The sequence below is a fragment of the Cicer arietinum genome, chromosome 2, assembly GCF_000331145.2.
Source record: "Cicer arietinum cultivar CDC Frontier isolate Library 1 chromosome 2, Cicar.CDCFrontier_v2.0, whole genome shotgun sequence".
NCBI lineage: Eukaryota > Viridiplantae > Streptophyta > Magnoliopsida > Fabales > Fabaceae > Cicer > Cicer arietinum.
Genome location: NC_021161.2, coordinates 2,190,384 through 2,218,068, shown reverse-complemented (window position 1 = coordinate 2,218,068; position 27,685 = coordinate 2,190,384). Strand labels below are relative to the sequence as shown.

At 28.9% G+C, this 27,685-nt stretch overlaps 4 protein-coding genes and 1 non-coding gene across 6 annotated transcripts; 3 read left to right on the top strand and 2 right to left on the bottom strand.

Moving 5' to 3' along the window:
- Positions 1–3,362: 3,362 nt before the first annotated feature.
- LOC101497011 (CSC1-like protein HYP1) lies at positions 3,363–11,195 on the bottom strand. The gene is made up of 11 exons (XM_004489366.4): positions 11,069–11,195; positions 9,502–9,881; positions 9,254–9,403; positions 8,678–8,741; positions 8,368–8,577; positions 7,961–8,149; positions 7,057–7,355; positions 6,292–6,568; positions 5,534–5,809; positions 4,554–4,787; positions 3,363–3,838 (listed from the first exon to the last, which is right to left on the bottom strand). The coding sequence occupies exons 2-11, from the start codon at positions 9,780–9,782 to the stop codon at positions 3,677–3,679; spliced, it is 2,142 nt and encodes a 713-aa protein (XP_004489423.1). The 5' UTR covers positions 9,783–9,881; positions 11,069–11,195; the 3' UTR covers positions 3,363–3,676.
- Positions 11,196–13,804: 2,609 nt separating this feature from the next.
- Positions 13,805–16,784, top strand: LOC101496701 (vesicle transport v-SNARE 13). 2 transcript variants are annotated; one of them, XM_004489365.4, is made up of 6 exons: positions 13,805–13,946; positions 14,185–14,299; positions 15,432–15,490; positions 15,575–15,763; positions 15,876–16,046; positions 16,404–16,784. In XM_004489365.4, exons 2-6 carry the CDS (start codon positions 14,206–14,208, stop codon positions 16,554–16,556), a joined length of 666 nt encoding a protein of 221 aa, XP_004489422.1. In that variant the 5' UTR covers positions 13,805–13,946; positions 14,185–14,205; the 3' UTR covers positions 16,557–16,784. The 2 variants fall into 2 exon arrangements, with proteins under 2 accessions (XP_004489422.1, XP_012568078.1); XM_012712624.3 differs by having other exon boundaries at positions 13,806–13,946; positions 14,177–14,299.
- Positions 16,785–17,743: 959 nt separating this feature from the next.
- Positions 17,744–19,941, top strand: LOC101496373 (pentatricopeptide repeat-containing protein At5g15340, mitochondrial). The gene has a single exon (XM_004489364.4). It carries the CDS (start codon positions 17,887–17,889, stop codon positions 19,792–19,794), a length of 1,908 nt encoding a protein of 635 aa, XP_004489421.1. The 5' UTR covers positions 17,744–17,886; the 3' UTR covers positions 19,795–19,941.
- A 676-nt stretch (positions 19,942–20,617) lies between these two features.
- On the top strand, positions 20,618–20,690 carry TRNAA-UGC (transfer RNA alanine (anticodon UGC)). The gene has a single exon. It is a non-coding gene; the product is annotated as a tRNA-Ala (tRNA).
- Positions 20,691–23,318: 2,628 nt separating this feature from the next.
- On the bottom strand, positions 23,319–26,070 carry LOC101496038 (uncharacterized). Its single transcript, XM_004489363.4, has 5 exons — positions 25,824–26,070; positions 25,653–25,739; positions 25,225–25,374; positions 24,208–24,408; positions 23,319–23,578 (listed from the first exon to the last, which is right to left on the bottom strand). Exons 1-5 carry the CDS (start codon positions 25,986–25,988, stop codon positions 23,471–23,473), a joined length of 711 nt encoding a protein of 236 aa, XP_004489420.1. The 5' UTR covers positions 25,989–26,070; the 3' UTR covers positions 23,319–23,470.
- Positions 26,071–27,685: the final 1,615 nt, after the last annotated feature.

The following is a 27,685-nucleotide window of genomic DNA, read 5'->3' as shown; positions in this document are numbered from 1 at the left end:
GAATAGTAGAGAAAAGCTATACCTAAGTTTTCTCTGAGTTGTAATGACTTTCCAAACACACAAGATTGATTTATTTTCTTTCACAAAACACAAGTTATTTGGAAAATGGCTAAAAATAAAACAAATGGAGAACTATTTGAAGTTCAAATGAAAAAAAGAAGTTCTCAACCACGTTAGCTCTCTAAAGATGGATGGCTCTGCCATTTGTAATAGTCTCAAATCACAACCTTGCAATTGTTTTCAAGGACTAATTAATAATAATATTTTATCTTTTAAAATTTCAAAACCAACCTCAATATAAAAACTCCATTCATGAATTTCTTTTATCTTTTTCCCTTTTATTTGAACACTCTTGAAAAATCAAAAAACATTTTCCAAAAAAAAAAAAGTAGCTTCTAATTTGTTTCAATATATTTGCCTTGACTTATTTATTAATTTTGGAAAAAATATATTGAGAAAGGAAAAAATTATTATTAATTAAAAATAAAACTAATTATCATTTTACAACTATCTTTAGAGGAATTAAAACTATATGATTTGATTGTTGTGACTTATCTAAAATCTTAATTTGTCTTATAGTAGTAATCAATGTGAATGCCATAAGAAATAAGAAAAAACAAACATAAAAAGAAAAGTATAATTAAGGTATATACTATTATACTATGGAGATAAAGTCCTTCAAATAATGACAAGTTTTGCCTTTATGTCCTTTAGTAGTTTATTTAGTTTTCTGTGATATCATCCCTTTAAAAATAACCAACATCTCTCTCTATATAACAAATCTATTTTTTATCCATAATATTTTATCATAAGTCTTAATCACTAAAAAGTATCTATGATGTCAGTGAGAAAATAATTGAAGGGATTAATGAAATTTCAAACACTATTAGAACTATTATAGTTTCAACAACACCCTCAAGAGTATTGTGCTTTCTTCTCTTTTATTTTATATTTCTACTTTGAAATTAATATTCATGTTTTTACTTTTTATCCCTATGTTTCATGTACCAAAAACATCATTCTAAAATAGATCGATTAAAAAAACAATTATATAAAAAGGAAATTTTCTAACAATGTTACAATTAATGGTTAAATCATGCATGAAAATAAGTAAATTATAGAGTTTGTTTCTTACAGTTTAAAAAAAAATTGTTTTTAAAGTATTTTATCTTTTTACTATAATTTTTAGAAAAATATTTTTTAAAAAAAAACTTCAAATAAAAAATTAGTTTAAATAGCTTCTCATAAAAAGTTGTTTTAAGTATTTCATCTTGTTTGGATAATAAATTTAATTTTAAAAATATTTAAAATGAAAAGCTATATATTTTGAGTAATTATTCATAAAAATCATTTTTAAAATATATCTTTTTTTTTTAAAATAATTTTAATTATGTTAAAATCTGTAACAACGAATATATAAATTGTTGAACGTTAAAATCACTTTTTTAATCTATAACAAATATGTTTGAAATAACTTCTACAACTTTTTAGTAACTTTTCAAAAAAATATTCATATTTAAAAATATAAAGATTAAATTATTTTTTTAATAATTATAACAAACGGGCCAATAAATAATAATACAGTAAAATTAAGAATTTAATTTATATATAGTGAGAATAAATATTTTATACACAATTTAGTCGATCACAATGATAAATCATTATATTTACCTAAAAAATCATCCAAAAGATAATTTGTGATTAGTAGACTATCTAAACAAATTTATCTTGTATCAAAATTGATCTCTAAAACTAAACCCTAAATATAATTAAGCGTGTGTGGAAAATGTCATGCATTTAGCAACATCTCTTCTTAGTAGAAAAAAAAAAACAAAAACATTTCTTCTACTTCTTCCACGCGGAAGCCTTCTAACAAATCAATTGTCTCAATTAGAACTAATAAAAACTAGAATATATATATATATATAGAATATTATTGTATTCAAACCTTGTCATTATATATGTAACCACAAAAAAATTGTCAATATATAACTATATATAGTTTCAACAAGTATCTGACGAAATCAGATTTGAAATATCGATAAAAAAAATGGGGTCTAAGACATGAATCATGTAGAGGGCTTGATTAAAATTATTTTATATAGTTCTTGTTCTATAGATAAAATTAAATACCACTTTCCATTTATCTATTATTTTGAAAAGAAAAATATGGTCTCACTAATATTTTAGTTGAAATCGTGTATAGTTTTATTAATAAATATTTTTTACAAAATAATAATAATAACAAAACAAGAGGAATGTCAATATATATGATGTGTAGATACAAACAAACTTGGCCTTTTTGCTGTTTATTAATGTTTAATTTCTCTTTTAATAAACCTATTGATAATTACTAATTAACATCACTGCCTCTTTTTCTATTTTTATTTTATTTATAAAAAGTATATATGATTGAGAGAGAGAGAGAGTCGTCATATTAACTACCTCCACACACATTTATTTTAAAATAATAATAATAATCTTATTTTATATGCTTAATATTAATCATAGACCCCAATCAACAAAAAGTGTGCATGACATATTGTGAGTAATAAAATAGTAGGAGCTATACATTTTCATTTTAAGATAGAACTTATTAAAAGCTGCAAACAATGTCTTACAATGCTCCCTTGTTTTTATTTTTATTTTTAATATATGTTCTGATTAGTAGAATCAATTGTTAGCATAACAGAATATGCTTCGTCTAGCTTAGCTATGAATAACCAATCAAATAATTGTTTATTCATTTTTATAATGAAAAGAAGAAGAAGAAGAAGAAATTAATTTGATTGTATCTACAAGCAGAAGACATAGTGTTTTTGTATCTAATAGAGAAGATATACCATTTTATAATGCTCTTCTGCCATGTGGAAGCTATTTGTGGAACCATTAATTCACATGAAATCCTAATATTTTACTCATGTTGAGTTTTTGACCAATTCTTTACTCTCTACAATTTTCTTTTATCTATTTCAGAAACAAAAATGTTTACACTATGCTTGAAATCTCCATTTAATTACATTGAATTTGATGGATTTAAACAAATACTTTGGCTTGAAAAATATCTGCTATCAACTTCTACCATGAATGAGAACTTTGCCTCTTTTATCAGCTCCTTTCATAACTCCTCATTACAAACTTAATCAGATGTTATAAACATTAGTAAGTTTAATGTTATCGCTTTATTTGAATAAGCAATTTAATTAAGCGCTTATATAGTATAAGAATCTATCATATAAATTAATGTTTACGTATAAACTGTTTCTACAACAAAAGATAAAATATGAACATGTCATACACTATTTTGATAAACTTTTAATTAGTTTCAAAAATACTTATGTCAGTAGACAAATTCAAATAAATCAATTCAAACAGACCAACATATGTTAAAGTTTTTATGGTTCTTACCTTGTAGCTCCTAGTTACAACTCTTTTTTTCATTTAACTCACCGACCGAACTACTTATTTGGGATTTAATAAGATATTATCTTTCTTTTCACTGAATGCCAAAAGAGAAGGCCATGCATTTTCCATGTTTCCATTCCACACTAATTACATCATAAAATCTCAACCAAACACTTTACAACAACACATTGCCAAGAACAAATCAAATAAATGTGACAGGAAATCAAACTGAAGGAAGATTGCACTTGCTTAGTTGCAACCATAATATGAACTAAACTTGAGAACTATGAAGCAGTGGAGTTCTTTGACTATCAGACCTTTCTGAATATTTAATTGGCATTAGAGCTGGATCATTATATGCATTCGCCATCTTATCATAAAATTCAGACATATTATGCTCATTTTGCTCTGCTCTGTCCTTCTTAATCAAACACTGCATAAGGTAAGATATAATATTTAATGATGTCATTGATGCCCTAGTTAATATAGATTTTATTTGCTAATAACACAATTTGGAGAATACAGTTATTTTTTTATTATACTATGACATGAATTAACTACTAAGAAAATTAATTGCATGTAACTAAAATACTTAAGGCTAAATTATACTTTTGGTTTCAAATTATTTAAGTTTCATTTTGGTCCTTAAGATACAAATGATAGAAGCTTTGGTCTCTTAAGTCTTTTCGTTTTCTTAACTTACAAACATCAGTCACTTAGTCCTTTATTTAGCTTTCAATTTGAGAATGTCAAATGATTCTTATGTTGGCATTACGTTTTGGTGATTTGGAGCCTGACTCAGAAAGAAGAAAAAGAAAGAAATATTTGAAGGACTCAAACGAAAACTGACAGAAGACTAAAATCTGTAACGTTTGTAATTTAAGGACAAAAGTGGAACAAAAGAAACTCAATTGAACAAATTGTATAATGTTTGTAACTTAAAGGGAACAAAATGGAATGGAAAAAACTTGGAGACCAAAGTGAAACTTAAAAATAATTTAAGTATCGAAAATGTAATTTAGCCAATTGTTGTTAATTAGCGTGAAGTTAAGTAGTTCTGTTTATAATTGAGACCAGATAAAGTCAGCAGTAACAAGAGCTCTTTAAAGTGAATGTATTTCATCATTATTCATAAACCATTAAGGTACCTCAAGTGGAAAATGCTTGAAAATTGGGAGGAACCGTTTCTGGCAATACTCATTGAATAGAAGTGTAAGAATTGGAAGAGGAAGAGTCAATCCTGCTGCTAGAGGAAGATTCTTCAAACCAAATATTCCAATGGCTATTACATGCATTAATACCAATGAAAATATTGTGGAGTTGTGCACTGTAGGCCAAAATTCTCCTCCAGTCTCAAACTTTGGCACATAAACTTTCAAAAACTGTAAAAAAAAAAAAGAGATGTTTAAGATACATTAGAAATTTGGTCTAACTAATCCATGTAGTTATAGCATTTTTGGTTTCGGTCCCTGCAAATTTAAAAATTGTTGCTTTTAGTTCCTAACTGTATATGTGGCTCAGTAAAAGCAACAGTTTTTTAATTTGCAGGAACTAATCCAAAAAAAAAAACTTACAATAACTAAAACAAAAAAATGCTATAACTAAACCTAGAATAATATTTAAACTTAGAAATAATATAATTATAGGGACTAAAATATATTTAAACCTAGAAATTTTAAGGTATACAAAACAACTAATATCAACCATTTATTCAAGCCATGAACTGATTTCATTACTCAGATAAAAATATCAGAGAGAACTAAAAATACAAAATTAACTAATTTGGTTTAGATGAACCTATAAGCATCACATGTCAAAATAACCCATATTTTTTCTATCTCATTTTATGTGGGGAGGTTTGTTAGAACTGCTAACCTGAACTCCAAATAAAATATATAAATAAACACATACGAGAGCATAAAGATTGATCACATAATTCGGCTAATTATGCTTACATCTCCAATAGCAGAGTCGTACTCAACAATTTTATCTAATTAAATGAGATCATTCATGACAAACCTATTGATAAATCTCCTCGCTATATGTCATAGAAATACATCATACAATGCATATTATACAACAGAAAAAGGAATTCAAATGCAGGAGAACAGGTAAAAAAATTGCGAACCTGGTTGCGGAAAATGATGTATCCCAAACAAAAGTATATCAAGAGAAATGGCAGTATGAGTGGAGCAAGAAGGAAGTATGTCACACCAAGAAGACCAAAAAGACGAATCCTTGGAATTTCACTGTGATAAGGAATTGATGGGGGCTCAAAATCATCGTCGCCGTTTCTACAAAATGTTCTACTTATAAAATTGGAAATAAGTGTCGTTAATCGTAAGAGTTCTGATGCTATAGTGGTCCATCCAGATGTCACAACATATGCTATGAAGAATGATGCCTGCACCAAATACATACAATATGTTATAAATAATAAATAAATAAAAAGATTTAAAGGATATGCATTGTTACACTAACATCCAATGAAAATCCATTCTTTTGCCATGTCACCATAATCGAAAGAGTTCTGATGCTATAGTGGTCTATCCGGTCTTTATAATTCTCCTAATGTCTATTTTTTCTATTCACAATACTCAAATCCAAAAACCTAAGGGAACCAAGCTTCTCGCGAAGTGGATATAAACTACAGATTTGCATCTCTTATACAAAATGGCTGCACTCAACCATCAAAATCGCAAACTAAGCTAAAAACGCTTCATCTGCTACAAAGATCCTCCCCTATTCTATACAATTAATAGATAAAATTCATAGGCATATGCAAAAATGAAATATGAAATAAAACTAAGAAACAAAAGCATCTCCTTATACAAAATATTGGAGACCTTTGTGATATAGAAACTTTAGAAGATGAATCATTCTCACCTGTGATGGTACAGCTTCAGCTAGTACTCTAGGGATGCTTTTTGGCTCAAAAAAGACGTTGACTCGATAGAGAGCTGACCCTGATAGTACATTTGCAAAGAAAATGTTCCATATGGTAAACAATAATACTTTAGTACATGCACTTTTTTGTATTTGACTCCTTGAAATGTATCCTTGCAAAGATGAAAGCATAATCATAGTAGGTGGAATGAAGGATAGAAACAACTGAAGAATCAAACTTGGAAGGTATCCTGTTATAACTTGGCTCACAACTGACCTGTAAACAAGGAAGGAAATCATGAATTGATGTCATGAAAGCTTTACTAACAGAGATGAAAGGTAAAAAATGTAAATCTAACTTTTCATTAACCATGAGATGACAAATTTTTATATGGTTAACGCAGTTCACCCGCATGGTTAATGAAAAGTTAGATTTGGTTAATAGATATATCAGGTGTTGAAATTTATTAATCATCTATCGAATTCTATTAACCACAAATTTAAACGTAATTAACCTTGATTTTGAAGTGTTCAAATCTACATGTAGTTGGAACACCTAAAGTCATCGTCAATAATGTTCAAATTCGTGGTTAGTTAATTTCGCTTAATGGTTAACCATGTGTGTGAACTACGTTGACCATTATAAAAAAATATCGTATTCCGTTGTCTCAAATTGATGTTCAAATAACATTTATGATTATGATAAGACTCTGATTCATATTCTCATAGAGAAAGATAAAAATTCAGGTAAGGTTTCCCACTTACAATCTTAGGATTCCTTTCAAAAATGGGAACAAAGTTTCCAACTGATCAAGATGTGTCAGACCTTGTACTATTGCAACCGGGATTAAAAACAGAATTGTAAGAGAAGTATATGCAACAAAAACCACCAGCTTGCTGATCCATCTTTTAAGGAATGAAACTGTAAAGAAAGGCCAGTACACATCATGAGGTTCAGGAGCTTCCTCAGTAATCCACTCGGTCGGATTGACACCTTCTTGAATGTTTAAAGCTATTGCAGCACCAAATCGGGTTTTAAATGAGACAAATGCAGCAGGAACTTCCTTTAAGTTTAAATTGAGTACAAAACAAGTGGATGAATTAGACTTCATCATAACAATTAAACTTTGTACACACAAAATTAAGCTCTACAAAAAAGATTAATATACACCGTAAAGATTTTTTACACTGATAATCAATCATACTTGTGAGATCTTTATAAATATTTGATGTTAATCATAATAACTACATCAAAAGTCACATGTGAAGGATTGTGACTTGTTGACGGTTTAAAACTCTTTACACCATCGGTGAAAGAAACTTAAACACTACAAAAAGGATTTAACTCATATACATCATCAATGTAAAAATATTTTACATTGTCAATCAATCAAAACAGTAAGATCTTATAACATTACACTTTAATCATAATAACTTCTAAAGTCATACATTATGATTTGGTTGTGATTGGTTGATAGTGTACAACTTTTTACACTGACACTATATAAAATGAAACTCATATGAAAAATACATCTGTTGTAGGAAAGAGTACCCATGCAGACAAATTTTCAAAAGCTAAATCTAGTGACCAACTTATAATATAAGGAGAAAATTAGTAGCTATATAATTTGGGTATTGTAGGTTAATAATGTATAGACATTATAGTTACCTTTGATGCTACTGAGGACTGTTCCTTTCTCACATTATCTTCTATATTTTCCAGTCTCCTTTCATAGTGATCTAAAATATCAACTTTAGGCCCAAAAAGTCCCAAACACCCTTCACGCGTCTGCTTTTTTGGCGCATCATTTTTTTGTTTCAGATTGGTAAGCCTTTTGTACAATTTATCTGCATCAGTCTTCAAAGAATAAACTTCAATAGTAATTTTGACATAAGTAATATTAGAAAAAAGAATTGAAATTATGTACAAAATATAAATTTCTAAGAAGAACTTCATATTCATGGCGAAACATACATATTCTGTCAATCTCAATCACTATATTTTTTCCCTCTTAATATATTAAACAACTTTCAAGGAAAAAGACCGAAAAGATTGGAGCTGTGAAAACCACTTACAATAAGATTATGAAGTTTGTTGCTTCGACGGACCACTGAATGTGAAAGATATGTAGAAGGGTGATACTCTGAGAAAAAACGCTCAACAGCATCGGTACAAGTGCTTCCAGGTGGAATAGGAATACCGCGGACTAACAAGGTAAACTGATGAGGCTGTGGCTCGGATGAATAAAAGCAAGCAATTCTTTTTGACGAAATGTACAGATACTCCTGTGAAAGGGATTGAAATTAAAGAAAAAATCACTAAAGGTATAAATAAGAAAAAAAATATGACAGTGTTTACAAGGCAAACTTGAGCAGTAAAACTTACACAATAAAGAAGATAGCAAACAACTCCAGTGAAAACATACGCAGCAGAAAAATGGATCCATAACCTTGATAAAGGCCAAATCTAGGTATCAGAATTTCCATGTTATAACTAAGCGGAAAGCAACAAAGTTCAAACACAATCATGAAACACATCTTTCATTTCCATAAGCTCTCCAAAATAGCTTATGAAAACAGCTTATATGAAACAATTAGACTTTATTTTATCTTTTGGTATAGAATAGCTAATACATAAACACTTATATGATAAGCACTTAATTAAATTGTTCATCCAAACAGGGCCTAAATTTTGTATGCAGAAGGCTAGATAAGCTTGATTGAATGCAAACACAGAAAATCCTAATATTACCAACACTTGCGATATGTTTGGTTAATACTCCTAAAATATAATCTTCATATATAAAACCAGGTCATAAATTTAAGAAAATAAACTTTATGAGTTTGATGTCAAAATAGTACCTATGTATAAATATTTCATTTATATATGAATGTATTGTTCTTCACCATGAATGAATAATACTCAAGAATTAACAGTACTATTTTGATCCATAATATTCACCTGTTTGAACCGTTGTTAACATTAGAGACACTGAATGAGTCCAAAGACTTGTGTTGAAAATCCGAATCATCACTAAGCTGACTCCCCATATAATTAATTGGAAAAAGAACGAACATTCCGATAATTCCACCAAAAGTAAATACTTTTAAGCTGTGTGATACCACAAAATGATCGAAAGGGATTTATTAGTAAAAAGATGACATGGTTCATCTTTTAGAACTTAGAACAAATCAAATATTTTACATCACCTAAAGACAAATATGCGCATGAAGACAAAGGCATCTAAGCCACAATTCAATAGAAACTCTTCCTCGGTAGGCTCCCAAGCCTTTCTCACCCAACCAGCAGTAGGTAACAAGCGTTCCAAGTTAAAATGACCGCCCTCTTTAACTTTTCCTTCGGCAACTAGTCGTGGTACATATACCGTGATATTACCAGGTTGTTTTCTCAATATAGAGTATAGTGTGAAAAATAGAAGACAGAGACCAAGATTAATTGCAACAGAAGTTAAAAGAGCAGAAAGAATCATTATTGAAATCTAGATCGAAACCACCCGTTCAACTCTTTCCACCCAATAATAGAAATGTAGGCCTGAAATCGAATAAAATGAATTCCTTAATTGCTGAACCTGCATAAATAGTATACTATTAATACTTATTAAGATCCTTATATTTAAGATATATGATATGCAAACTTCAGGCAATTTTATCATCCAGCCACCAACCAACAATCAAAGAGCAAGGTCCTCACTTTAGCACTTGGTAATATAAGTGAGTTCATAAGCATGAAGTGAACACATACGGTTCAGCCTTTTTAGAATTCAGACCTAAGGGAATACTTCTTTACTTTACTTGGGTATGTTAAATCTAGGTGATGATTCTTGATGAAGTATAGGGAGACTACCGGGTTTTTTTTTGTCTTAACCTTTCGGTTCCCAGAGAAAAGAGACTCAAGTAATCCAGTGTTCGATAAGAGGTAAATAAAGTTTGGCCAAATATTGTTTCAGCTAAGATTCCAACTTGAGTCCTCCCAAATGATTTTCCCAGAGGAGACTGCGGTTGCGTATATTTCTTCTTTAGTTTATTGGTGTTTGCATTGTCTTTTGTTAGAACAGAAAATTCGAATCTAAGGAAACTGATAAATTAACGCACACAAAAACACTAACGATTGATCGCCAAGTTTGGCCAATTGTGCCTATGCTTGCTCTACTCCACTCAAACATTTGCCCATTTATCAGTGAATATAAGTCACACTCATCATTTTTCTTATAAACAAGTTCCACTACACATCAAAATCTTAACGATGAAGATTTATTTTTAAAGGCGAATATTAGTGGTTAGTTTGTTAGGAAAAGTGAAATTCGTTAGAAATTGAAACCAGAACCTCCTTCTCAATACTCTTTCAGTGTCAACATCCTAATTCATACCACTGTGATACACCTTCGGGATAAGTGGAGAAGTTCCAATCTAGGGTGTATTTTCTTCCTTCATTTTTCAGTTCAAATTTATTCATGATCAAGAGGCATGGCATGCTTTTTGTCTTTACAGTTATAAAAAACTTGGTTATTGAACTCTCCACACAATCAAACCTAAGGGTCTAGAGAATGCAATCAAATTACCATACATCAATACAAACTCATAAAAAAAATTTATTAGTTAAGCCACCACACAAGTGTTTAAGAAATGGAGCATGAAGATTTGCTATTTTAGTTTTCACAATAACTGAATTAAATAAATATGATATTGATATTAACATCTAATTATGCAAAATTATAGTATAGTTGTAGAAAAGGAAGAGTTTAGAGAAAGAAAATACCTGATTATTGTTATGAAGAAGCAAAAGAGAGAAGTTAGAGTGAGTTATTTGGATTGAGTTCAAGAAAGAAACAAACAAAATCGTGTGTTGTTTGGTGTCAATGATGAAATGAAAAGCAAGCTACACGTGGTGGCTTTTTAATATCTCTATTTTTCAATTTTTATTATTATCTCATTTCATCCAATAAATAAATTTAATGCTTCCATGTTCATTATCATTTTTTAATTATCATAATTACTCCTTTTCTTTTTCCTGACTTTAACGGCATTTTTGTTAATCATTTTTAGAAAATCTTATATTTAACTTTTTATCGTCTTGCTTAATACAAACTTTTTCATAACATGATGTTAATATTTTTTAATTATGATTATTATTCTTTTTTCTTTTATTAACGAACCTATAAATAGAAATTTTGTATTGAAAAAAGTATTTTTTAAGTTTTCTAAAATTGAATGAACAGATTTCTAAGAAAAAAGTTTCTTTAGATAAATGGTCTAAATTCTCATATAATAAAATTATAGATAAAAATAGTTAATGCAAACAAATATCTTAAAGACACATTTTTGAAATCAAGAATGACAAAATAAATTAATTATACTATTTTTATCTATCTTATCATTAATCCACCTAAAATTATGTAGGTTTCTTTTATGTATAATAAATGGTTATATTAGTTTTTAAAAGTACAAAAGTTGGATAATTAGTTCTCAAATTTACAAGATGATAAATTTATCTCAAAATTGAAAACCGTTAATCAATTTAGTCTGTAAATCATCTAACTAATATAAATAAAAAATGTGGAGGTGATACATAATTTAGGACATGATAAGTTAGAACATATTTCATAAATTTTTATTAGATCTTCTATTGATCTCTATTTCGTTATGTAAATTCATTATAACTGATTAAAATTTTGAAGGAATTAATTAATTTAATAATTAAAATAATAATTTACTCTATCTAAATTACTGGAGTATTTTATATACGTGTTGACTTTACATTTTAAAATAAGAAAATTAAATCAAAATTTATTTCACTCCAATGGTTACTAACAACGTCATTGGACCTCAAAAAAAAAAGTCAGTGGAGAGAACATATAAGATGGTTACGAGTGGCCTAACTTGTGAGAATTAATATGAAATTATGTTTCGAATCTTATATATGTTCAAATAATTATTCAAACTTCCCCAATTTCTTATTAAAAAAGAAAGAAGAAAAAAATGACTACTAAGAACTTATTTGATATTTAAAATTTCAAAGTTTTTCTAAGTATAGCATCAAAGTTAAATTTAGTCAAAAAATAAAAAACTTGACTTTAAATATTTCACACTCATTTATATAAATGAAAAAAAATGCATTTTGTTTAAATATAGAAAGTGTATAAAAGTCATTTCAACATAATGACTTCAATTATTACGTAAACTCACTTCGTTTTTTCTTTGTGAGTTTTGGGAGTATCCCGGTTCATAGGTCCGAGATCCACATCTCTGAATTGAAACGTCCAAATGATCCACTCGGGAATCCATTGTTAGAATCAATAGGTCTTCAAATCGTTCATTTGAAAAAAAAGAAACCCTTCTTTTTGGATGACCATTCTACTTCCCAAAAATCTAAATTATTGATCGATGGAGGAACAATATCACCCTTTTTGTTCAATAAGATACCAAACGGGATACAGTGAATATGCGAATTATTCTCTAAAATGTTAATGTTAAGAATCTAATAAATTAGTCTATAAATGTTGTGAATTAGTAAATATATTTCTAATATTATAAAATATCAATTAAAATAGTCTCGTATAAATTTTTGTCGTTAGATATTTTGATGGAATACTGTAATTAAATATATAACTTATTCACGTTGATCCGACATTATATCATCTTGTTGGAGACAAGTATGTCAATGATATTTAATAATCTTATAGATAAATTTATAAGTAATTATACATCGACTAATTATAAACGAAGTAGTCCATAAAATATTTAAATTTCATAGAAAAATTAGTCAGCATGATAATATTGATATATGATTAATATGGAGGGATCAAATATTCAATCAACATATTACATTGTAATATCTAACGATAAAAATTTAAATATAAACTATTTTGATTTCTATTTTATAATTTCGTAAACGTATTTATTAATTTACAAAATTTATGAATTAATTTAATTGACAATTTAAAATAAAATAAAAAATATCATTTGCCTGTATGGTATACTTTTGAGACACGACAGACGTAAATTATATGTCTCACTTATTTCACACTACTAGAATATGTTTATTATTTTCAGCTCGAATAAACCATCATTTTAATATGTTAAAAAAATAAGATGATGTCGTTTTAATATTTAATTTATTAAAAAATTTAAAATTAATCATTAAATTATTAAAATAATTTATAAAAAATATAATTTACGGTCATAAAAATCTTTAAAATAAATAATTTATTATTAAAATAATTCACAACCATTAGTACACTATGTTAAGTTGACTAATATTTTAATGATTCATTTTGTAAAGCAGCACTGTATATTTTTTATATTTTATTTTTTAGATTAAAATAATAGCTAACCATCTTAAGAAAGAAAAAGTCATGAAAGCCTCTTAGTCATACCCCCACAATTTCATTTTCACGCAGTAGATTAAAAGTATTAATCCCAATTAATATACTTTTAATCCTTGCTTAACATTTTGTTTCGTCGTTCACTAATTCACCCCGATTGTCGTTTTGATCATTTAATACAAACAAAACGCATCCACACACATCAACTCCTCCTTTTCGAACCTTCGGAACCACTCTCCGGTCAAATTTCCCGCGGTTTCTTTAACGTCCGAAGTCATCTCTGATTTCCGACCACCGCACGTACGCATCTAGGTTTCGATCTCTCTCTCTCTGTGTCTCTCTTACTCTTACGCTTTACTTCTCAAATGTTTACATCGTTATCATTTCCCAACTTTTATGTTTCCATGTTGCGTTGATCGAATTAGGGTTTCGGTTTCTGATTCAGTGAGTATAGATCGCTAGGTTCCAATTCCGATTCTTTAAATTCTCTAGAAGTTTAGTTTTTTTGTTTTTGATTTTATTATTTTTTTGTTGATTGTGAGTTGAACAGAAGGAGTGAAAATTGTGAACAATGAGCAACGTGTTCGAGGGATACGAACGCCAATACTGTGAACTTTCTGCTAATTTATCAAAAAAGTGCACTGCGGCTAGTGCTCTTAATGGAGGTACGTTTTTGTTACTTTCCTTTTTCAGTTAGTCTTGTTACGTGATTGATGCTTCGGGATTTCTGATTATAATTATAATTATTTTTTTGTATTTGATTGAATAATGTCATTCAATTTTGTTATAAGTATAGAATAAGCAAATTCTACTTAGGACCTATGAAGAACGGATACTGACATGTCCACATCGGATATGATAGGTTGATATCAGTAATAATTTGAAAAAATGAATTAATTGTTGTTTGTGCCGTGTCGCTGTCAAACACCGGGACACGTCTTTCATAGATGGTTCACGAAGGACCATTACTTGAAATTGAAAATCGTTCAACACTCCAACAGCAACAGAGGTCGCCTTTTGGAAATAAAAGCTGTAGCTCATATTACTCCTTCCGCAACCTTGTATATATTCCAATTTTCCTCATTTTTACACAAGATCCTTGTTATATAATATATCTTATTAATTTCTTGCATGTTGTCATTCCACACCACCAAGAATCTTTACCTTTGAATTAATACCCCTTGATGATTTTCCTAATATCTCTTTGACGATCTTTCTAATCCCTTTAACAATCTCATTCATTCAACATGTTAACATGTTGATATCCTAGGATTGTTTACTAGATGATTTCTATATACTTCAAACATAACCAAATTGCCTATATTGGGTGATTAGACTCTTTTGGCATGATTTCACAATTCATGTGAAGTGTTTATCTAATATATTATTAGACCGAAGCATATGCCTAAAACTTTTTTATAAATTTGGGAGAGGTATTGTCTTATGGTATTGGTTCTTACTGATGTGTCAGACCTTGGAATTGCTATGGTGTTTGTTTCTTCAAGTTGTAAGATTTAATTGGGAGTTAAAACTGTAGACTCCCCTGAAATTATCCCCTGCCCAATCATGGTTGATGACCCTCCTTGTTTTTGTTCTTTTTGCCAATTGATTGGGTAGTGGAAGCATTCTAATGTGTTCATCATAACGTGAATTCTAATAGCATTTTACATGGCAAGGGTGACTTACTAGAAATCCCTTTATATTTTAACATATTCATGAAATATTGTCTTAATTCTTATATATTTTTTCTTCAAATAATATATAATTATAATGTTTTATTTTCTGTTTGATCTGCAGAGCAAAAGAAGCAAAAAGTTTCTGAAATAAAGGCTGGCATTGATGAAGCGGAAGCTTTGGTACTTATTTTCACAGCTTTAGAAAGCTGGCTTTATTTTTTCTCAGACTGAGATTTCAGTAGAATTGTTTTAATGATTTTGTAGATTCGAAAAATGGACCTTGAGGCAAGAAGTTTGCAGCCAAATATCAAGGCTATGCTTCTTGCTAAGTTGCGGGAGTATAAATCAGATCTAAACAACCTTAAAACCGAAGTTAAGAAAATTGTATCTGGTAATTTGAATCCTTCTGCAAGGGATGAGTTGTTGGAATCTGGCATGGCAGATGCTATGACGGTATGATTCATTTTCTAACATTCTCTTTTGATGCTCCCATACATGATTTATTTTGCTGTGAAAATACGATGAGGAAACAATCTGATGACCTCCTTTCTTGTGATTACATTAGGCATCAGCTGATCAGAGAACAAGATTAATGACATCAACTGAAAGGTTGAACAAGACTGGTGAAAGAGTTAAGGAAAGTAGGAGAACAATGTTGGAAACCGAAGAGCTAGGTGTTTCTATTCTCCAAGATTTGCATTCACAGCGACAATCTCTATTGCATGCGCATAACACGGTAATCTTTTTTATATTTGTTTGGATCTACTAGTACATGCTTGATTTCCTGTACAGTCATTTCAGTAAGCATACTGTCTTATACTGAGTTATGCTGGAAATTTCTCTTGAACTTCTTTTTTTTAATTTTTGAATGTAACTATGCCAACTATCTAGTAGCAGTTGTTGGTTCTGTATCTATATCTCTCAATTTTCTGCATCTGCATCTGCATTTCCTTTAACTAATTTTCTGGATCATGACTAATATTAATTCACATTGTTTTTAAACTTTAAGCAACAGTGTTAACTGTTTTTTTCTATGAATCATAGATTTGTAAGTATCCCTTTGATTTACTTATGGTTATATGCCTGCATGCAGCTTCATGGAGTGGATGATAACATAGGCAAGAGCAAGAAAATTTTGTCAAACATGTCAAGAAGGATGAACAAGAACAAGTGGATCATAGGCTGCATTGTGCTCGTCCTGGTTGTCGCTATCATCATGATCCTATACTTCAAACTTTCTAAATAGATAAAGGCCTACATGTTCTCGTAATGGTTCATACATAACATAAGATACAATGATTTATTTTGTTTCTCCTTTTTCTTTTTCTTAATTCGATTTGTGAGTGAGCAGAAAAAGATGTTGCATTGTGCAGTGCTGCAAGCTAACTTGTTACTGTTGGCTTCTTTCAAGTGACAATATAGACATGTGTCTTATGCCCGGGTTTTGTAATGTATGAAATTTGTATTCTTTTGACCGGTTGTTCTTTGATTTTAATTATGAAACCAAAATTCTTTAAGCTGTTTTTATTTTGGATAGATAAGACTTGTTCCTTCTTTGCAATATAAAAGTTAACCATGCTCATCTGGAGCAGGAATCCTCCATTTTTTTAAAAGACACTGAAGGATTTATATACTATGGTTTCTAGTATATACATTTTTTATTATATCACAAGTTATTTTGTTTTTTTGACAGGATTACATCACAAGTTCTTGAAATGTGTACTTTTAATGTTACATCTAAAATTATTAGTAATCAAGTTCTCTATTTCTTCTGAATATTGGACATGATTCATACTCATTCATTGCTAGATTTTTTTTTGGTGGTTCATTCATTGCTAAACTCTACTTCCTCTACTTGACTTCTTTCACTTAATAAAAAAGGGTTATAACATGTTAATTGAATATTATTTTATCTCACTCTCGATCTATCTTATATATCGCTATGTTAATTTCCATAGAAATATATTAAGGTGTCGTTAAGAGTAATAAAGACATTTTAAGAAAATTTTTAGTTACATTTATTTTTGAAGTAAAATAAATTTATTTGACTAAAATACCTCTTATTATAATAGGAGTTAGGTCTAAATAGTAATAGTATAGGATAGTTGAAATATCAATAAGAGTACTTTTGAAAGAAGTAAGGAACATTCTCTTGATATATAATTTCAGAAATTAGTATTTAAAAATAAATTTTAATAACCAAAAGAGATAAATTTTAGTGATTTTTTATAAAATGATATTTGAAAATAGTTCAAAATTTCGATAATTAGAAACGACTCATAAACATATAAGTTGAAAGTCATTTTTATTCTCCATTCTAATAAAAAAGATAGCGTCTTTCAAAATTAAATCTGTCCACACTCAAACTAACACTAATCGATTTATCATTTCAACTGTAAAAACGAAAAAGAATATGAACTTCTGGTTCTCAAAAACATGTGGATAATTTTGAAGCGTCCTTGGAAGGCTATATATTGTGAAGCACTTCCTCCAAAAGATACAGCACGCAATTGGATGACATGGAAAGCCACCTATCAAAGTCAAAACCTACGAAGACCAAATCATTTTTCACCTAAATGAGATGGTCACAGTCAAACACAACAATTTTACGAACTGCTACCTTATCATCACTCGCTCTTCATTTCCGCTCTCTTCTCCGACAATGCGCACGCGCCACCGCTCTCCGTCCCGGCAAACAACTCCACGCCGCCGTAACTGTCACCGGCCTCATTTCTTCCCCAAACCTCTTCCTCCGTAACGCCGTCCTCCATCTATACGCTTCATGCTCTCTCCCTTCTCACGCCCGTAAACTGTTCGACGAAATTCCCCACTCACACAAAGACTCCGTAGACTACACCACCCTCATCCGTTGCTCTCCCCCCTTCGAATCCCTCAAACTCTTTGTCCAAATGCGTCAATTGTGTCTTCCTCTTGATGGGGTCGCCATGGTTTGTTCCCTCAATGCTTGTGCAAGACATGGGGACCTTAATCTTGGTCCTCAAATGCATGTGTGTGTAGTGAAATTCGGGTTTGAGAAGTTTGTTAAAGTGTGTAATGCTTTGATGAATGTGTATGTCAAGTTTGGGCTTCTGGGTGACGCTAAAAAGGTGTTTGAAGAGATTGAAGTTCCTAGTGTTGTGTCTTGGACTATTGTTTTGGAAGGTTTAGTGAAATGGGAAGGTTTGGAGAGTGGGAGGGTAGTGTTTGATGAAATGCCTGAGAGGAATGAGGTTGCTTGGACTGTTATGATTGTTGGTTATGTTGGGAATGGATTTACAAAAGAAGCTTTTTGCCTTTTGAAAGAAATGGTTTTTGGGTGTGGGTTTGTTTTGAATTGTGTTACATTGTGTTCTGTTTTGTCAGCTTGTTCTCAATCTGGTGATGTTTGTTTGGGTAGGTGGGTTCATGGTTATGCTGTTAAAGAAATGGGGTTGGATTTTGGTGTTATGGTTGGGACTAGTTTGGTTGATATGTATGCAAAATGTGGTAGGATAAGTGCTTCATTGATGGTGTTTAGGCACATGTGGAGGAGGAATGTGGTGGCTTGGAATGCCATGCTTGGTGGGTTGGCTATGCATGGGATGGGGAAAGCTGTGGTGGATATGTTTCCTTCCATGGTGGAAGAAGTGAGACCTGATGGTGTGACTTTTATGGCTTTGTTAAGTGCTTGTAGCCATTCAGGTTTAGTTGAAAAGGGTTGGGAATACTTTCATGATCTTGAGTCTGTTTATGGGATTAAGCCAGAAATAGAGCATTATGCTTGCATGGTTGATCTTCTCGGTCGAGCTGGACGTTTAGAAGAAGCTGAGTTTTTTGTGAAGAAGATGCCGATTCCTCCAAATGAGGTTGTTTTAGGGTCCCTTCTTGGTTCTTGTTATGCACATGGTAAGTTGAAGCTAGGGGAAAAGATTATGAGAGAGTTAGTTGAGATGGATCCCTTCAACACCGAATATCACATCGTGCTTTCGAACATGTATGCTTTGTCCGGAAAAGTAGACAAGGCGAATTCCCTTAGGAAGGTTCTTAAGAAAAAGGGCATCAAAAAAGCGCCGGGAATGAGTTCGATATATGCCGATGGCCAACTTCATCAGTTCATTGCAGGGGATAAGTCACACACTAGAACTTCAGAGATTTACATGAAGTTAGATGAGATGATTTGTAGATTGAGGTTTGGTGGATATGTTCCTAATACAAGTTGTCAGGTTTTGTTTGGTTGTTCCAATAGGGATGATTATAGCGAGGCATTGGAGGAGGTAGAACAAGTGTTGTTCACTCATAGTGAAAAGCTTGCACTGTGTTTTGGACTAATGAACACAGCTTCTGGTTCTCCTTTATATATTTTCAAGAATTTGAGGATATGCCAAGACTGTCATTCTGCTATTAAGATTGCTTCTGATGTATACAGACGAGAAATTGTTGTCCGAGATCGATATCGTTTTCATAGTTTCAAGAATGGTTCTTGTTCTTGCTCTGACTATTGGTGAAAGACCCTTTCCAAATGGAGAGATAAAAGTTTCATTCATCAAGTAGGTGCATCCTTAACACAAATATTCTTTAGAGGGTATTGTTGATTTTTCGAAATTGAATCCTCTGCTGTGGAGCTGCCTCTGTGGCATTGAACACATCGGTGAGAGAATGTGGCCGTCTGATTTCAATCAAACAGTCTTCAATGCATTGACTGTAGGACTGCAGGATTCCGTGAATGTAGCAATTCGGGCGTAAGATAGAGATGTTTGGAAATGTAGAAGAGTTGTGGTAGAGAATCTAAATCCGGATCAATGTTTTTTCCCCCACATAATTGATCTCATCTTTTACTTTCTCTCTTTTTTTTGCTTTTCATTTTTTGTCTCTTGAGAGAATCTTTGTAGTTGTGAGGTAAAAGTTAGCCTTAATATGAAGAAATTAAGGATGTGTTTGATATATACTTAGATGTAGTACAAATAGAATTGTACAATACAATTTCTTTTGTTATACATTGTTTGTGAATAATACAATACAATTTCTGTAACAATAACATTGAATTGTGTATATATTATTGTTATATATATTCTGATGTTTATTGATATCAAAGTTTCAAAAAATAAAGTAAAAATTACAAAAAAAAATATGATTTTAAGTGTTTGGGTTAACCTCCCACATAAAATTAACATGACTATTATTTTGAAATGTTTTTGTTACACCAAATCTTTTGAGTTGTACATGATCATGTTAAAAGAAAAGGGTAGTAATATTCAGCTCTATGCTTGTAATGCATTTAACTAATACTTCATTTCAATATTAAGCACACTTGAGATTAAAAGTCACAAAGGGGATGTAGCTCAAATGGTAGAGCGCTCGCTTTGCATGCGAGAGGCACGGGGTTCGATCCCCCGCATCTCCATACTTGCGGAATTTTTTATTAGTAATATGTTTGGAAATTCGGCAATACTTATAAAAATGAATGTCATTTTCATATTTAATGTGTGATGAATTATTGTCTCAAATTTCTTTTTTTTATGAATTATTGTTTCAATTGTTCTTTTAATTAATACTATGTATATTATTTTTAAATTATTATTTTTAACTTTATATTTATTATATTTATGATGATAAAAAATACATCAATAAGGATAATTTGGTGAAAATATTTTTTTTTCTTTTATTTATAATCATTTATACCAAAAATTCTAGTGGTTGTATCTCTCAAATAAATTATAGATTCTTTTTTTCTTTTTCTATTAGAGATTGATGATTTTTGACCATTTTGTGCTCTAAAATCATCTCAACAAATTTATTTTTTTCTTAAAGTAATTTTTACACAATTTTAATTTTTCTTTAGTATTCTTTTTGTGATTTCGTCTGAAATAATATTTTTTTTTTGTTTTTTTCGTTTTGATGTGAAGCTTTTTGATTTTTGTGCAATGTTAAATAGTTTTGGTTCATATTGACAGAATAAATGAAATTCATTATAGATTTCAATTAATAACTTTGAAATCGTCAACGTTACAAATTCGAATGCAAAAATATTATGAATATGTGAATCTTGTCATATTTGTATACCTGATATCTTTTTGTTTTAGATTGTCGTTTTACGTTATTAACTTAAATATTGTGAGTTTATTCATAAATTTATCATTTTTATTTTTAATAAATTTAAATTTATATTACTTCGATATATTCTACACTTTAAATCTACAAAAGATTGTTTCCATAAAAAAGAAAGTTAAGAACACTAATAAATTAATTATTGTTTAGCTTTTTTATTTTAACTACTATTGTTTATTTTTTAAAGACTAAATTCACCTATAATCATTGTATTTGCGATTAGCATGTAAAATCTACCGTCTCAAAATATAACTCAAAATGAATAAAAATAAATAAAATAAATATATTTTTATTTAAATTTGTATCAAATACATAACTTTATTTAACAAATTTTTATTTTATAGTTCAAAACAGAAGGAATATAAAAGTTATGAAATTTTGCATTATTCCTTTTATATCATTATTTGTTAATTCACACGCATGTTCACCCTTTCGAATTTTGAAGATAGAGATAAAACTAAAACAAAATGGTTAAAATGCATGAGACACTGTATTTCATATATCAAAATTATAAAAATTCTATGCTAATATGTTTACTTTTTAAATATGTTTTTAGTTAATTAATTACTTTAATTATTAAATATGTTTTTTGATTGATCAATTTAATTTCATAAAATTATTAATAAAAGTAATACTTTGTGATGATATTTTTATAATTTTAATACATTTAAAGATTTTATGATAAAATGTCATGTCATACCAAAAAAAATGCACATTCACCTAAACAAAAATATCTTAGTTGTACTAAACCTTGACGCTACATGTTTATTGACACGTCTTATTCGATTGTTTCTTGACATTTTTATCGGTTACTTACACTCTTAATAAGTCTTAAAGATTATATCAAAATAATCAGATAAATCCAATTAATCAAATATATCCAAATTAGTCTACATGTGTGGGATGCATCTCTTTCATTATCTCAAGAGCTAGATGTTGATATTTGAACTAGACAAAAAACAATTAGGACCACCATTCACAAAGCACTTTATTTTTGCTCGTATGTTATAGTTTTTATTTAATGATTTTTATAATGTTTATATATTTTTGTTTGATGAACTTTAAAAAAAAAAGAATTTTAAAGATAAAGATTCAAATGATAAATTAATATAAATATATAGTTTATTATGAAAAAATGTGAAGTATATTATGTAATTGCTACAACTTTATATGAATAATTATTATTTTTTTTAAAATGTCTAAAATATAAAGTTATTTTTGAGAAGCTTCTTATAAAACATTATTTTTGAGATATACTTTTTTTGATAAAAATAATAATTTTATCATTTTACAATCTATAATAATTCTAAAATAACTTATATTATTTTTAAATAAATTCTTATACAAAATAATTTTTAAAATATAAAATTAAAATCACTTGATTTAATTTTATTTCTTTAAAGTTTCCTTTCCTTATCCTCCAGAACTTTGTAAGTTCTATGTTAAACTAAAAATCCCAATAAAAGAAGTTATAACTAAAAATCAAACTATTAAAAATTCACTTCGCATAAGTGCAGCTAAGAAGGTAAATATTACAAAAACATTTAATATGTTAAAGTTTATATTTTAATATGCAATATTTCATTTTTCCGTATTTATGTATGAGTTTTGTTGGTATAAAAAATATTCGTAGTGTTTTCCCTAAGTTTTTTGTTTTATTTGAATTTATTTTGTTTTACTTAATTTTCTGTTTTATTTGATAATATTCTGCATATTAATTGTAAAAGGATAAACTCCTCTTCTTTTTCTAATCTACTTAATTAAAAAAAAAAAAAGTCACTATATCAATCGTACAACTGATTTAAAAAATAAAAAATGTCTTAAAAAAGGAGTTAAAACAGTAGTTTAATTATGGTGTTGAAAATAGAAAAACTACATCTAATAATTATTTCTAAGAGCACTGTGTAAACAAAATACATAGAGATGAAATAACAGAATCATATTTTTTATTTTCTATTCAAAGAATTCGTGACAGTTAATTTCAGAAGGACTAATTTGCAGTTGAAAAATGTATGACATTATTTTCCATTAATTCAATTAGCTGAAAATATATCCTCCAAGTTGTCAACATTATGTTTAGAGTGAATTCTTGTTGGATTTGTTGTACCTCTTGAAATTGTTATAATCTGCCAATAATCTACCATGCAATTCATGCTTCATTTCTTTCCATAATGTTTGGAAAACCTGTTATTTAATCAACATATATGTCATCCACACTCAGGGAAGCTTAATACATTACGAGACTTAAAAGACATATTTTATTAGGAAATCTTATAATGTAGAAATATCTCTTAAATTGTAATGGATCATTTTGTCTAGCATTTCTTTTTTTTTTTTTTCAATCGGTAATAAGTCAATCAATTTAATCTTTATCGAAACAATATAATTTAAAATAAAATTTTATTAATTTTAATTTTAAAAATAATAAAATATATACAAGATTATGGACTCATGATCATGACATGATCACATCATATGAGGCTTTTTTTTGTATAAGTTAAAAAAAATTTAATTTAAAAGTTTTGAGACGATTGCTTTCGTGGTTTTGTCTTTTGACCGACCTAATAAATATTTAGTTAAAGAAAATTATTTTTTTATTTTAACCCTCTAATTTTTAAGAAAAATCGGTCGTAGTAATCTAAATTTTAGTTGTGAGATAAATAAAATTTGATCAGTAGTTATTTTAGTCAGAGTCCAAATTCAGCTATTCTGAATCATTTCATTATTAACTGAAATTTATTAACTATTTTAAATAAATTTAATTAGTTGTATATATATGTGTTAAAATAGGAAGAAATGAAAGGAATTCTAACCAACTCTAATGCATCTTGTAAAACATGTTCAGGAACAAAAATCATTGTAGGAGAAACAATAAAGCTTATATTCATCTCCATTTGATTCTTGAGCCAGCTATGTTTTCCCCTTCTTTCTGGATATATAGTTCCTCTCACATCTAAGCTAAAATGGTAAGGATCATTGTAAAATGCATTAAGGCCTCGTAGCTCCCACCTTATCTGAAATTAATCAAGATACTTTAAGGTTTAATAAAAATTAAACTTTTATATAATTGTATTTAAATATATCCAATGAAAAGGTATAAACTTTAAAGTTAAGTCAGATGTATGTTTCTATATTATATCTAACAATCATTTGCAGATCAAGAAATTTAAAAAATGTTTGGAAAATACTATTTTTTTTTTTTTGGAAAGTTGGAGACGCGAGAACAAAATTTCAATTATTACTAATGGGACCCACCTCCTCACTACAAAATTAGAATTTTTTGATAAAAGAATTTAACATACTAGGATATACTCTCGCTTCTCCACAGAGTCTAACCACGACTATGTTACCTCGAAAGTGACAATAGGCTAAATACTTCAGATTCACATAAGACTTTGACACCACATCTCAACCTAAATTTTTAATGTATTAGGTACATGAATCACTTATTTTATATATCTCATTCGTAATGATATAAAACTTAATCATTTCACACTTTAACTTCACTTTTTAGTGTTAATCCTTTGATTTTTAAGAGAAAAAAAAAACTTCGATAATTTAAAATTTGACCAAAAAATAAATAATTTTTTAAAAAATTGATTCAATCAAAGTTCCAACTCAGATATAATAAATATAATGTTGTGTAATAATACTCATAATATATAATATGTACTGTATGTAGGGACGACTAATATATAACAATAAACAATAATATTGAAATTTGTCAAATCATAGTGGGGAAGAGTGACATGAATGCTACAATGACCATAAAGAAATTAACAAAAGCAAATTACAAAATCATAAAATATTCTCTAATGAAAAGTGCTTACAAAGTGAAGCTCAAGAATTTTGCTAATGTGATGAGGAATGTTAGGAGGATAATCTTCACCATTAGACTTAAATATTAACTTGACATCAGCTGTTGGCTGAACATTCAAGAATAAGCATTGAATTGGAGGCATATTAATTCTCCATTCTTCCTGCATACAGAGACAAACAATTACAACAAACATTTTGAGAAATAACAAGAGTTTCTTAGAGTACTAGGAGAATTATGCTTCTAAATTCCACTTGCAATATAATTGTTCTTCAAATATTAATTACAAAATTATTATTAATTTAAAAAAAAATCATCATGTAAAACTTTTATTTTTCAATTTGTCATTTCTTCGCAATTGCAGTCACATACCGCAATATAAAGATTTGCAACTGAAATTAAAAATAAATAATGACTTTAACAAAATTTCCTAAAAAGTACCTCATTGAGCTGTTTAGTTTTTCCTTTGTCAGGAAAAACTGCTCTGACTACTCTAACCTTGTCATCCATATATTGATCAAAAGAAGCCTGCAAATCAAAACAAAATTAACATGTATGTTAGAAACATGTATTGTCTTAGATTTGAAGATGAGGATGAAAACTTTGATATACCCCTGGCAATTCATAAAATGGAACATTAAGAGTGCTTTTATAATTGAATGATGAAGTCCTTTCATTCTTAATCAATGAGTATGATGGTCTTTTTGTATGGAAATCACTATGCTTCTTTTTTAGTACTAATAAAGGTTGCCAAGGAACCATAAGAATGCTAGCCATACTAATATAATTCACAATATTTAGCTTTTATAAAATCTTGCTTCTCAATAGGACAAGGTGTATTATTGCTGCACTATTCTTCTTTTCTTTTTATAGACAAATACTAATAATTATTTAGATTATATTAGTTTTTGTGATTGTCTAAAATTTCTGTTTAAAATTCATTCAACGTCCTTTTAACTCACGTACTAAACTCCAAGTTACATTTATGTAATGTTTAAATTTATAATTAAAAAAATTATTTTAAATTAAATTAGGTTGAGATTTAATTTAAGCCCTTCTCCAAATTAATGGTATTTTTGTAATTCTTCCGTTTTTAGGAAAAAAATGTTAATGATAATTTAAAATTCAACTGAAAAGAAAAATTTAATTATTGATTATTTTAATTAGAGTTTCAACTAGAGTAATGCAATTTATCAAAGATACTTTATATTTATTAATCACTGCTCACTATTTCTGAATGAATGGGAAGACAAGTCACTTAACACATACGTGTATATTATGCAACTTCTGTTGGATAAGTTTGCAATTTTAATAATTCCAAATTTCCAATTTCCTCAATTTTAAAATTTTTTTTTTGTTGCTGAATTCTTTTTTTTTTCTTTAATCCTGGAATGAAGGTTTAAGAGACACCAAAATAATTTGTTCATAACGATTTTTTTGAAATTAATTATGGGCTGGCTATGTGGTTAGGTTACTTCACGTTGATTTCTAACTAATACTTGCAAGTTTGGTAGATGATATTTGCCTTGGAAAATACAAATTGGACCACATTAAAGTGTACTTATTATGTCTTTGGGATACACTTGTCTTTCATATATGGTTGCGTCTTGACAACAAGAAGTCCCAAAACAAACGTAAGTGTTTGGTTTGGCCTAATTTGCAAACAACACCTAGTTTAAGAATTCAACAATAAAATATTTGACTGTAAAAATTATTTTTGATGGCAAAAATACAAACTATAATTTCAAATTATTAGGTTTTTATATTAAGCCTAATTGCTTTTTACAAATTTGGTTGGTAAGGTGAGTGAAAATGAATGGTAAATGACATATTAAGTTTTTATATTTAGTTTAATTCATCTTTACAAAATTAACATGTCAAGTAAATGGTATCTCTTTTTATAAAGAGAGAATTTGAATTTTTTTCAATACACCTCATCATGTTCAACGATATTACATTTGGTGTGTGAATATAAATTGTCTATGACCTAAATTGATAAGCACTTATATCATATTAGTTTTTAGGCAAAAATGCATCTCTAGTCTTTTATGTTTAGCTCAATTTTTGTTTAGGTCATTTAAGTTTATGGTTTCTCGATCGATCCTTTAAGTTACATCCGATTTACACCATTAGTCGGTAAGATATATTAAATTATACGTGTGACCGTTTAAGTTTGAAAATTTTCTTTAATTATTGTCATGAAATGTTAAGATCTAATCAGAACATCGCAACAAGTTGTCTGTTCAAACTACTTTGCACGTAAAGGAAGTTAAATACATTGATTATGTAGATAGACTTTTATTACCTTATTTTTAAGGTTATTCGTGTGTTTAAATTGTTATAGATAAAATCAATAAATTTAGACAATTTATAAGATTTGATGAATATTTTATGAAGAATTAGTATGAGGGACATATTGTTGCAATGTTTGATGGAGTTTTTAATGATCATAAGTTTTCAGTTGAATTAATTGT

Excerpts from the sequence above, each read along its gene's own strand:
- LOC101497011 (XM_004489366.4), bottom strand. The coding sequence starts at position 9,782 with ATGATTCTTTCTGCTCTTTTAACTTCTGTTGCAATTAATCTTGGTCTC. Across the intron at positions 8,578-8,677 it reads TTTGCTATCTTCTTTATTGT|GAGTATCTGTACATTTCGTC; the intron begins GTAAGTTTTACT and ends TCCCTTTCACAG. Across the intron at positions 7,356-7,960 it reads AGTCCTCAGTAGCATCAAAG|GAAGTTCCTGCTGCATTTGT; the intron begins GTAACTATAATG and ends TTAAACTTAAAG.
- LOC101496701 (XM_004489365.4), top strand. The coding sequence starts at position 14,206 with ATGAGCAACGTGTTCGAGGGATACGAACGCCAATACTGTGAACTTTCT. Across the intron at positions 14,300-15,431 it reads GGCTAGTGCTCTTAATGGAG|AGCAAAAGAAGCAAAAAGTT; the intron begins GTACGTTTTTGT and ends TTTGATCTGCAG. Across the intron at positions 15,764-15,875 it reads GCATGGCAGATGCTATGACG|GCATCAGCTGATCAGAGAAC; the intron begins GTATGATTCATT and ends TGATTACATTAG.
- LOC101496373 (XM_004489364.4), top strand. The coding sequence starts at position 17,887 with ATGAGATGGTCACAGTCAAACACAACAATTTTACGAACTGCTACCTTA.
- LOC101496038 (XM_004489363.4), bottom strand. The coding sequence starts at position 25,988 with ATGGCTAGCATTCTTATGGTTCCTTGGCAACCTTTATTAGTACTAAAA. Across the intron at positions 25,740-25,823 it reads CATTTTATGAATTGCCAGGG|GCTTCTTTTGATCAATATAT; the intron begins GTATATCAAAGT and ends TTTGATTTGCAG. Across the intron at positions 25,375-25,652 it reads AAACTAAACAGCTCAATGAG|GAAGAATGGAGAATTAATAT; the intron begins GTACTTTTTAGG and ends CTCTGTATGCAG.